This window comes from Diachasma alloeum, unplaced genomic scaffold (assembly GCF_001412515.2).
Source record: "Diachasma alloeum isolate Michigan unplaced genomic scaffold, Dall2.0 Dall_scaffold_00348, whole genome shotgun sequence".
NCBI lineage: Eukaryota > Metazoa > Arthropoda > Insecta > Hymenoptera > Braconidae > Diachasma > Diachasma alloeum.
This window is the reverse complement of record NW_021680487.1, coordinates 370,204-383,253: the sequence shown is the minus strand read 5'-3', so window position 1 is coordinate 383,253 and position 13,050 is coordinate 370,204. Positions and strand designations below refer to the sequence as shown.

The window sequence follows — 13,050 nt, the reverse complement described above, 5'->3', positions numbered from 1 at the left end:
TTGATACCGGATGTACAATTTTATGGAACGATAGTCAGAGTGCACAAAAGATGATTAAAGGTCCTACAGTCACTGCTAGAGCTAAACACCCCAATCTTCGTGTACATTTCGTTCGAGAGGTCTACAAAAGTGGAGTTATCGATGTAGAATATATTCCAACGGAGAATATGCCAGCTGATGTGTTGACAAAAGGACTGGGGTCATGCGACCATAACAAGTGTATCTGTCATATGGGTTTGGCAATCACTTGAAGTTGTATAGTCTGTTTCATACTGTGATTTGGGAGGTTACTTTAAGAGGGGGTGTTGAGAATGTAAAGCAACCTATTTTACCGACTGTTCATATATTTACGTATAATCCATATCGATAAAGAGGAGGTTTATCTATATTACTACCTAACTTAATTTATTGTTTCTCGTTGCAACGAATATTTGTATATATATACGTGCATTTATTGATCTAATTTATATCCAGTAAATCCTAAAGAAAATGTTAACATTAAATGGAGTTAGTGTGTGAATTAAAGAGCCCTAATATTCCACTATAAAAACAACATCGAGAATTGAATTTCGGTTTTTCCACTGAAAAACTTAAAATCGGTTTTTCCACTGAAAAATAAATTTTATTATCAAGAATTAAATTTCGAATAAAATCAGTTTTTCATGTAAAAATTAACTTTCGTTTCGGGAATTAAAATTCCGAGAATAAACGGTTTCCCAAGTAGAACGATATTTCGAATCGGGAATATTGGATTCGAATTATTGTGACTAATTGCGGGAATTTGATTTCGAATTTTCGTGAAATGAATTGAGAAAATTCGAATCGATTTTTTTTTCTCTTTCAAAATATTTCGTGGGATAAAATTTAATCTCTTCCGGTTTCTTTAAAAAATTTAATAAATTTTACCCCTTCAAGTCATCATCATCGAAAGAGCATTATCTGAAGATCCCCATCCAAGGATAAAAATCCAGGGCTATTGACTTGAGACTATTGACCTGAGGGCAAATATTGAGAACCATCCTGAGGACGTTCATCTGGGGACAGCATCCGAGGCCATCTTCAGTTCATCGAAGTTATTAATTATTTTAAACATTCAGTTACAGCAATAGTGAGGCAATGAAATTGAATAATTTGTTTTTATTATTTTGTTTATTTTTTTTTGCTTGGATTTCCGTCTCATTGAAATTTGTCTATCGATTCATTCAGATCATTTGAATATATAAATTTTTTTTTTTAAATGATTAAATCGATTCTTCCAATTAAATTCAAATTCTAAAATTCAGTCGAAAGGGTATTCCTTTAGGAAAAATATTCTAAACTGAAATTGTATTCCTTCCATATCAATTTTTTCGGATCTGACTGAAAATTTTGATGATCGATAATGATTTATTTTTGTATACATTTAACTCAAAACATATATCTCCCCTAAATATACCATCAACGTAATAATTATAATAATATTTAGATCGAGCCAGATTGTATCTCGATAATTTTTATTTGATTTGTTCATTTAAATATTCAAATATTGTGCTTGCATGAGTCATTTCATCTCACACAGAATTCTAATCTTTTGAGAGAAATTTTTTTTTAAGGGAAATTAAATTTCCTTCGGATTCTCGCAGATCACAAAAGAGTAAATATTTTATTACAATTATTGATTCAGATGATCAATTGAATTTAATCTCATTCAAGTTTAGAGTCAAGAATCCTCAATGATTAAATTTTTTCACTAATTCTGACGTAAAAACTCCAAGAACACATGAGAGGAGGCAAAAATAAAAATCAATCAATTAATTATTTTGATTCGAGAGAATTCAAGGAATTTAATAGAATTTTCATAAAATTATTGAATGGCATGATTCAGTCGATTTTCTCATTAAATGAGTATTATTGATTTGAAATATTGTAAAAATTTGAAGAGTTTGAAATATTGGATTAAAGTTAAAAATCCATTCCTAAATTAATACTTTGTATTTTTATTTCTGAATTAATTATTAAGCACTTATACCTATTCTAAGCTATTATCCTAATGGATAGGCTTAAAACAGGTAAACAAATACTCAAATATTCTTGGGGAAAAACTTATCTCTATTTTAAATGAGATTTGCATATATCAAGGTATTTTTAACACTTACAAGGAAAGTTTCCTAGGTGTACCTCATCGATTTTCTTCATTTTGACATGTTATTCTACATGAAAAATGATTGACCACGTATTTTTTTTACGTGCTAACTCGGCCATAGAGAGACGAAAATGGCGTTTGAAGTTCACTCCAAAAAATAATTTTTCGCGATTTCTCGAAGACTACGCAATATTTTCCCAATTTTTTTTCCTGCATTCAATTACTTATTCGGAGGGGCTTTTGTGGATGTAGGGTTTGTTTACACGGCTGGGCTTTTTAAATGATTTATTAAACAAAAAAAGATTTTTTCATACATCTCTTCAGTGTAAAAACTCTCAATTTAGCTGAATCTCATTGAAAATTGGTGCCTTTGATAAGAAATCGAAAAACTAAATCAACGTGTTTCAGGGTTTCCGCCAAACAACCCCTCCTCCTAGTGGAAAATCCAAAATTATAGCGTTACATACCTGGTTAGAATCTGATATGATAACTTGATCATTGTCTGATCAAGACCTGACTAAAATTTCCACTCGGGTATGATTCAATTTAAGAGTGAAATTCGTAAGTGTTCTGGTAGCTCAGATGGTAAGAGCACCCGACGCGATACTGGGAGGTCCCGGGTTCGATTCCCGGCTAGGAAGCTACTGAGTTTTTTTCTCAAAAAATTTTTAATTTAATTAATGCCTAATGATGGTGGACGTTGAAAACCTAGTGGAAAATCCAAAATTATAGCGTTACATACCTGATCAGCATCTGATATGATAACTTGATCAGGGTCTGATCAAGACCTGACTAAAATTTCCACTCGGGTATGATTCTGTTTGAGAGTGAAATTCGTAAGTGTCCTGGTAGCTCAAATGGTAAGAGCACCCGACGTGACACTGGGAGGTCCCGGGTTCGATTGCCGGGTGACCCTTGACCCTTGTGAAACTTGGTCATCTTCTTGTGACTCTTGTGACTTTTGATCCTTGTGAAACGATCGTTTCAATGTGATCCTTGTGACTTTTGACCCTCGTGAAATTTGATCATGAACTTGTGATCCTTTTGTCCCTTCTGATATTTTGACCCCGATGAATCATCTTATGCTTGTGGCCTCCCTGGTCTTTAAATCCGTTATGAATATTTTTTACATTAATTTTTTTTTTCATTACTTGTCCGTGAGAAAACATCGATCCCAACTCAGAAATATCGATACACCCAATATCGCGACGCGCAAATATCGATACAAAATATCAAATATCGGAACAAAAAATATCGATATAAGTGAGTATCGATACTGGATCGGGAAACACTACCCTACTCTAATGTAGTCGAATGTAGTCATTATGTCAGTCTAATAATATATCAATTCCATTTCCTGATTGTTTGCAATCGCGGGATATGAAGTTCGTGCCTATGTGTATGAAAAGTCCAAGTTATCTTTATTTTGGATGGACAGTTTCAAGGAAGAATGAAAAAAATTAACCTAGAAAAATTTTCAATATGGGCACTTTGGTTAGATAATGATTAAAACATGAGGAATGATTAGATAATATGATTCAAAATAAAATTTCAAATTTCAAATTTCACCGATTTTTCGTTGCAAGGGTTAACTTGCCAACGCGGTCATCGGCCGAGGGCCTTCAGCCAGGGAATGTTGAATGTGGAGTGGATTTTTCAGTTGAAAATTCCCTGGAATATTCGGTTTGAAAATTGTGTTGATTTTTCAGTTGAATATTATGTGGAAAATTGTCATGAAAAATTGCTGTGGAATTTTGGCCCGGCCGGGGCTCGAACCTGGGAGCTTGTGGTTGTGAATCTCATGCTGCTACCAAGTGCGCCACACAGGCGGGTTTGATTCAGAATATTTTATGTAGAATTATCATCCAAGTTTGCAGAACTTTGAGTTGACCACGTTAAACCATTCCAAGGGGTGGTTTACCCCCTGACAGGGTGGTCTGGCGGAAACCCTGAAATACATCGATTTAGTTCTTCGATTTTTTATCAAAGGCACCAATTTTCAATGAGATTCAGCCAAATTGAGAGTTATTACACCGAAAAGAGGTATGAAAAAACCTATTTTTGTTCAATAAATCATCCAAAAAGCCAAGCCATGTAAACGAACCCTACATCCACAAAAGCCCATCTGAATAAGTAATTGAATGCAGGAAAAAAAATTGGGAAAATATTGCGTATTCTTCGAGAAATCCCGAAAAATTATTTTTTGGAGTGAACTTCAAACGCCATTTTCTGCCCTCTATGGCCGAATTAGCACGTAAAAAAAATACATGGTCAATCATTTTTCATGTAGAATAACATGTCAAAATGAAGAAAATCGGTGAGGTACACCTGGGGACCTTTCCTTGTTAGTATATGAAAATTAATTCGAAGCAAAGAAACGTATCTCCGAGAAATGGAAGGCAGGGAAAGGCATGTAATCAGCCTCTTAATAACAGAGCACCGTAGCTTGCGGACATCCGCTGATTCTACACTGATAAAAAGGATTAGTTATTATTAACAAATGGATTTGGTTGGAGGCTAGGTTCCATTCGATCTCACCAAATGTTCATTCGTTAAAAGTTAACAAACGTATATTTGAGGAGCCTTGTTTGATTCAACTTTCACCTTTCAAGTGCACCATTCGTCAACTATTAACGAATATTTATTTGGTCATATTCAACTCTATCATTCATTAATAGTTAACGAAGCTCGTTTGGAATAAACGAATCATTCTGGCAGTGAATACTCACTACATTTCCCGGCACCACTCCTCCCCAAAATCCAACGTCAACGAAAATATTGCCCTCTGCGAAAGTCAATTTTTCTACAAAGTTCTTTACAGTTGTTGTTGGAGGGATAGAATTCCTGCAAAGAAATATAGAAAATGTTAGGCACTATGTGAAACAAGCAATAGTAGATATTTTTCTTCGTCGCGCATTAATGTTTTTCGCGCTATCGATTCAGTTTTTGTTGTTTGTATTGACATTATCAATATACTAGCTTCACCCCGGCCGCTTGCCACCTCGATTGAATAATGCCTTCTTTTTTAACTTTCTCAAGCCAATGCAGTGAAGAAATTGGATGATGAAAATCTTCGAATAAAAAATATTTCGACTTTTATTTACTTTATGAAAAAATTTAATATTCTTTGATTTTGAGGTATAAGGAAGTGGTTTTATTAATCAAAACCTCAATAAACAGCCATCAGATGAAACAATCGAAATCGAACAGTTTAATTAAGTTACACACTTGGCCTAAATGATTTGGAAAAACATGAGATTAATTTTTTGATTCCATCCTTGACGTTCAAGTTTATCTAATTATTAACCATGTCAACTGCCCTGCCACTTCTCAATACTTATCACCAACAAACAATGTCATATTCAACTCATTATAAACAAATTTATGTGTAGAAAATATGCACTGATGTATTCAATGCATCATCGCGTTTGTTTCTTATTTGAGGGTCGAAGTCCGCTTTATAATTCGCGCGCACTTTCTCACATGAAACTTCCCGATGAGACAGCGGCTTTAGTACTTGAGGTGATCGAGTTCATGAAAAACAGCCGTAATTTCCCCGTTGAATTCGAGACATTTCCGCCATGTTCGAGTTTTCACTTTCGATTCGAGATATTGTCAGAGATTATAAGGAAAATTGCCAGCGCTTATGGAGAAGTTTCGACCACAAAATTTCATAGCGGTGGCGCATGAACTAATCCAGAGTACATACATGTGAGTAAGGTAGGGCGCGTATGTGAACGTGGATAATGGCGTAGAGTGGGGAGGCAAAGACTAAATGGGGGGAATCGAAGAGCTGGGGATGCCGTGATGAAAGTCACAACGAAAACCATACGATTTTCAACTCTCCATCTCCTTTACGGAGCAGAAAATCCCGCGACGAAAGTTAAGCGCCGAGCGACCCTGAAATAACGCCTCCCATTAAAAATTATTTTCTGCTCTCCTAATCGAGATGGAGAAATGAAATTACTGACAATCGATCGAGAATTGAATTGTCAATCAATTGCTACCGATTTTATCTTTCCATCTCAATAACAAAGCGGGAAATCTCGCGACGGAGTCACATCGGCAGTGGAGAAAACCTTACACTTTGCAAGCAAGTTAAAAATAATTTTCTCACCTCCTAATTGCGATGAAGGGATGCAATTGACGAAAATCGATGGAGAATTGAATTCTCCATCGATTTACACCTGTCATATCGCTCCATCTTCTTCACGGAGTGGAAAATTCTGCGACGAAGGTCACATCGGAGTACTTAGGCTAGGCGGGTTCTGTATCAAAAAACCGAAAGTGACGCCACAAAAAGGTGGTAAATTCAAATGCATCAAGTACAAAGACGTTAAATTCAAATGGACCAATCACACAAAGGCGGCAAATTAAAAAACCGGAAGTGATGTCACAAAAAGGCGGAAAATTCAAATTAAGGTATATCATGTTCGAGATGCGCGGGCACCAGATGGCAGCACGGTCGCGGAATGTTCTGGAAGGATGACGTCATCCAGAACATTCTAGAGCCAGGTGGCAGCACGATCGCGGAGTGTTCGAGAACGATGACGTTGTCCAGAACATTCGAGAGTTAGGTGGCAGCACGATCGCAGAATGTTCTGGAAGGATGACGTCATCCAGAACATTCTAGATCCAGGTGGCAGCATGATCACGGAGTGTTAGAGAACGATGACGTCATTCAGAACATTCGAGAGTTAGGTGGCAGCACGATCGCAGAATGTTCTGGAAGGATGACGTCATCCAGAACATTCGAGAGTTAGGTGGCAGCACGATCGCAGAATGTTCTGGAAGGATGACGTCATCCAGAACATTCGAGAGATGACTCATTGGTTCGCGAAGTGGGGGTATCTCGTAAGTCTTGTCGAGACTTGCATGTAATAGGATACCACGAAGAGGGGGATGTCTTTGATGGGGACGACGTAATCGGTGAGTCACGCAGTTGTTATGTTGATGACGCATTGATTCATGGTGGGAGTATTCCGTAAGTCCTATTGAGGTTTGTATGGCATATGAAAGAAGATTCTCGAATGTTCTCCATGATGAATCATCCATTCTCCTTCGGAGAGGGGGGGGGCGGTTCTGTATATAAGTCCAGCACTCCGCACGATTCACACTCAATCCGAAAACCAGTGTGGATCATTATATCTCAGTTCATAGTGTGATAAAAAAGTTTTACAATCATGTGTCATCATAATCGTCATCATTATATATTTGAAGAATGATGGACGAAGCGACACTGATGAGGACATTATCCATGAACATTTTGATGAGATTGCTCATAAGTTTGCAAAATATCTTGCCAGGTATTTTCATTGTTTATGGAACAATTACGAGGTATTGAACGCTGAGCGACATCCTGGGAGAAGATCAAATTGTTCTCCATGCATCAACCCGTATGCCGAATTATCATACATCATTCAAAGTATCGATAATTAACGATCGATAATATCGATAATATCGATCTGAAACAGAAGATGAAAAAAGTGAATGATGATGAATGATGAGGAGCCATTCACTGTCAACGAGATTCAATGGCTGCACTCAGTTCCCCCATACTGTCTCCATGGGAGTGATGTTGCGACGAAACTATTGATTCATGCATCACCTGAACTTCCACCGATTGATGGGTTTATTAATCGTATCCGCAAGAATTTCAAAGATCTGTGCGTCAAATTCAAGCCCACCCAAATACCGAAATGTTCTCCTTGTGCAAATTTATCTCAGACTTTAGAAATGATTGAAGACAATTCCCAAAATTTACGGGATATGATTGATCTTTCAAGTTTGGAGTATGAGGTTTTCTTGTATTTACGTGGTTATGAGAAGGTTCATTTAGTTTAAGATGGGCACAATTGACCGATTTACTGTGGAGATGGGCGAACAACGAGAGAGGATGAAGAAAATCAGTTTCGAACTAGAACCACGAGTCCATTTGATGCTGCATTGGGATTATGCATATCAATCCCCTCGTCGAGGTCCATGGAAAGAGATAGCTTGACACCGCGATCGTTTCAAGCGTCGAAACAATTTATGCGAAGGAATACTGAATCCTATATTATTGAAACAACATAGACAAACTGTTCTTGAAACTCGTTTCACATAGTTATAATAATAATGTTTATGAGAGGAGAGTATGTACAACAATAAATGTTTGAAATCAATTACGATTTGATGAGCCGGGTGGTCGGGAGGAAAAGTGAGGTTCGGGTTAACGGTTTGATAATTTTCCGGAGGTAATTTGATGAGTTTTCTTTAATAAACAAATTACTATGCACTGAAAATTACACAACACAGAGTTTAATAAATGGATGATTTCCGAGTGGACTGTATACAACTTAACAAAAAGATGATTTGCGATTACAATGTTCGATAATAGTTGCGATGATTTTCCGGCACTTTCACTCGATGAGGTTCGATGGCGTACTAAAGATACGACATGCACGATCGTCCTCGTGCGTGTTCGTCGATGCCCGAAGGTTGCCGAGCGAGCAAAATTCGATATTTAGCCCGACTGAAGGATGATTTTCAACATCCCGCCCGCCCTGCGTCACCTCCAGGTGACGATGTATATCTGATGATTATGATGACGTATCACTGTTGACCTTCCAAAAGGTCGTCGTTGATCGGCAAAGGCACCAGCCTGTGGATGGACCTTTGAGTCTCCTGGTTGCCTTTCCTCAGTGTGACAACTCTGGTGAGGTTGTCTTGTCCCGGATGAATTGCGATGACTCGAGCCAGAGGCCACTTAGCTGGTGGCTCCCGCTCATCAACGATGAGGACCAACGAACCGATTTTTACTTCGTTCGTTGGCTGCTTCCACCGATAGATTTGCTGGTAACGATGAATGCACTCTCGTGCCCAGTGTTCCCAGAAATTCTGAAGCCTCTGGGAGATGATTTGCCATCTGTTCAGTCTTGCTGTGTTGATCTGCTGAAGTGAAGGCTCTGGAATTGTCGTGAGCGCTTCTCCTATGATGAAGTGTCCTGGTGTCAGGGCTGATGTGTCCTGCGGGTCGTTTGTGAGTGGGCAGAGTGGTCGAGAGTTAAGTATGGCCTCGACTTGCGTCAGAAGAGTCGTAAATTCTTCGTACGTCAAGGTCGAGGTTCCGATGACCCTTCGTAGATGATATTTCGTTGATTTCACTGCAGCCTCCCACTTGCCTCCCATGTGCGGCGAGTGAGGAGGGGTGAATTTCCATTTCGTTCCGTCGGATGCTAGCTGATCCCTGATAGTTGCCGATTCGCTTGATGCCTGGTCGAATAACCTTTGAAGTTCTCTCTCTGCCCCGATGAAGTTGACACCCCTGTCGCTGGACAGGGTTGCACAGATGGCCCGTCTCGATGTGAAGCGTTTGTACGCTGAGATGAATCCCTCCGCTGTGAGGTCCGTTACCAGTTCCAGATATGTTGCTGAAGTAGCAAAACATACAAACAGACAGATGTAAGCCTTGTACATTGTCTTGCTTGCCCCTGATCCTCTCCATCTCAGGATGTTGATTGGGCCTGCGAAGTCTACTCCTGAGTGGAGAAAGACCCTCGATGGTGTCACTCGTCGTGTTGGCAGCTGTCCCATCAGCTGTTGAGCCCTCAATGCTCGATGACGTGCGCAAATTACGCATTTGATGATGTGGGAGCGTACTGGAGCTCGTCCCCCGATGATCCAGTACCTCTGTCTGATGTGTGCCAAAGTTAGTTGAGTTCCTCCATGGAAGCTCCGTTGATGAGCCTCCGCGATGATGAGCGATGATAATGGCGAGTGACGGGGAAGAATGATTGGATTCTTCTCCTCCGGATCCAATGTTGATCGTCTTAGACGTCCGCCCAATCGCATGACGTCGTAATCCAGGTATGGCGTCAACGTTGCCATACGATGATTGGCCGCTAAGGGGTTTCCGTCCCTCAGCGTGTTAACTTCTGCCTCGAAGTAGAGCTGCTGCGTGTATCTGACCCAAAACAGTCTCGCCTCTTCGAGTTCCTCTGGTTCCAATTGTGGAGAATCGGGTAGCGGCTGTCTTCTGAAGCGTTTTGCTGCGCGGTTTACCCAGGCTGTAACCCGCAGTAGCTTTGTGAGTGATGAGTATCTGATGATTAGCGCATTTGCCTCGGCAATCTGCACTGGATGTGAGCTGATGATGGGCGGCCTCGCTTCCTGTGCCGCTTCTGATGATACCTCTTTTGATGATGCTAGGTCCATTGATGATGCTAGCCATTGGTCTGGTGGCAGGACAAGCCATGATGGCCCTGTCCACCATAGATGGTGCTCCGCCAGTTGTTTCGGGGTGAGACCCCTTGATGCGCAGTCCGCCGGATTCTCCTTCCCATTGATGTGTCTCCAAGTTGCAGAGGGCAGGGTATCTCGTATCTTAAGAACCCTGTTCTGTACGAAATCCTTCCAACGGGCAGGGTCCCCGTTGATCCAGGTGATGGCTACCGATGAGTCGCTCCATAGATAAATCTCGATGTTGTCCAATTCCAAAGCCCTTTTGACATAAGCCACGAGTTCTGTGACCATGACTGCTGCCGTGAGCTCCAGTCTTGGAATGGTCTTCTTCTTGAGAGGTGCCACCTTGGTCTTGGCACAAACCAAAGTGACAGACGTTCCCGATGTCGCTGCGGATGTACGGAGATAGACCGATGCGCCCATTGCCAGATTTGATGCGTCCGCAAATCCATGAAGTTGAATTTCCGATGTACCGGGCGATAGATGTAGCCAACGTGGTATTGATAGGCTGCTCAAGTGTTGAAGTTGCTCTCTGAATGATTTCCAGCGATCCTTGTAGTCATCTGGAAGTGGATCGTCCCAGTTAAGTTTGAGCAGCCATAATTCCTGGATGAGTATCTTTGCCGTGACGATCACCGGCGCGATGAGTCCCAATGGATCGTAGATTTGCGCAATCTCGGACAAGGTTACGCGCTTGGTGATGGTGTCCTCGGTGAATGTCTTTGCTTTGTAGTGGAAGGTGTCCGTGTGGGGCTGCCAGCATAGTCCCAACACTTTCACCGTTGATTCCTCGAATTCGATGGTTGGAGCTGATCCTGATGATATTCCGAGTCGCTCTAGGGCTTGTGGTGCATTGCTGCACCATTTTTGCAGGGGCATGCCGCCCGCCATGCAAAGTTCGATGAGCTGCTTGATGATGTTTTCCAGATGCTCTTCTGTTTCTGCGCCTCCGTATATGTCGTCAACATACCGTCCCTTGATGAATGTCGGTAAGGCCAACGGGAATCGATGGCCTTCGTCGATGGCCAACTGCTTCAGCACCCTCAGAGATAGCCAAGGTGCGCAGCTGGTGCCGTATGTGACTGTCGTCAGTTGAAAGTCGATGAGTTTTCCTTCGTCGTCTTTCCAGAAGATCCGTTGATGATCCCAATCGTCTCGATGAGCACGAATCTGGCGGAACATTTTCACAATGTCCGCACCAAATACTAAACGATGACGACGTAACCAGATAAGAACGTCGGAGCTGTCTACTTGTAGCTTCGGTCCTGGATGGAGTATGTCGTTAAGTGACACTCCTGATGAGCTGCGATGCGATGCGTCGAACACCACTCTCAATTTTGTGGTCGTGCTGTCTGGTTTAAGCACTCCATGATGAGGCAAGTAATATGCCTGCTTTGGTTCTGAAGTTGAAGGTGCTCGCTGCATGTGGTCCAGGGCCTCGTACTCTTCGATGAATTTCTTATAGAGGGTATGAGTGACTGGATCTGACGATAATTTTCCCAATAGCTTAGATAGCCGTTTCTTGGCCGTTGATGCTGTATCTCCCAAGGCGGCTGGTGATGATTTAAAGGGGAGACGCACGACATAACGTCCCGACGAATCCCTCTGATGAGTCTCGATAAAGTGTTGTTCGCATTCGGCTTCAGCTTTGCTTATGACAACTGTTGATGATGTATCCGGTAGCTCCTCCTGGAGCCAGAATTTTTTTAGAAGTTCTACTAATTGTTGATTCGCCGTCTGCGTTGATGTTTTGAAGGATGATTTGGCTACGCAGTCGTTACAACAAACTGGTCCCGATACTACCCAGCCAAAAATGGTCTGCTGAGCAATAAGTTCGGTTTTCTCAAACCTGATGATTTTCTCTCCGATGATTTTCCCATAGGCGTCAGCTCCAATGATGAGGTCGATGGCCCCAGGTCTCAAGAATTGAGGATCTGCCAATTGTAGTCCTCTTAGTTGAAGTGGGGTTGATGTGTTGCAAGTGAATGGCGGTATTTCCGCCGTCAACTTGCTCAGGATGTGAGTCTCCACGATGATCTGCACAGCAGGGTCATGTCTCGGTTGTAAGGTGAGTTTCACAACCCCACGTGTGTTCCCCGATGATGTTTTTCCGATGCCGATGATGACCAGTGATGATGACTTTCGTTCCAATCGCAATTGATTGACCAAGCATTCTGAAATCAGTGATACTTCGGAACCCTGGTCGATGAGGATCCTTGGTGGCTTTGAGAATCCTTGATGATTGAGGGCGCTGACCCTAGCTGTTGCCAAGACTACCAGTTGTGATGTTCCCTGAGGAATTCGTTGAGCTTCCTGAACGTTGATGGTGTCCACCTTCTTTAATGGTTGTGGATCTGATTGTCGTTGATGAGTGACCTGGTATTTTTCTGATTGTTGATGATGCCCTTGATGAGTGTTCTGATGATTCTCTGATTGTCGAAGATCTCCAACACGCCGTTGTTTTGAATGGCGTTGTTGTCCAACATGGTATTTCTCTGATTGATGACGACCTCCGAGGTGGTACCCCTCTGATTGATGATGATCTCCAGTCTGATTGTGAGAGGTCGATGACCTCTTCATCTCGATGAGTGACCTGATCGAAGATTTGATTTGCGATGCTGTGTCTTGGCGTGATGATGGACCAGATGATTGTAGATAGGCATCTTCCCGTTGATTTCCTCTGATGATTGCGATGACGTAGGACT

The 13,050-nt window shown here is 41.3% G+C and overlaps 1 protein-coding gene across 1 annotated transcript in view; it reads right to left on the bottom strand.

Annotated features, from left to right (window-relative positions):
* LOC107040855 (probable allantoinase 1) overlaps positions 1-13,050 on the bottom strand; it is a gene marked incomplete at its 3' end in the record, with an annotated part of 144,744 nt that overhangs the window by 38,609 nt on the left and 93,085 nt on the right. The window contains 1 exon segment of the mRNA XM_015261121.1: positions 4,852-4,966. Within this exon segment, the coding sequence (XP_015116607.1) occupies positions 4,852-4,966 (115 nt within the window).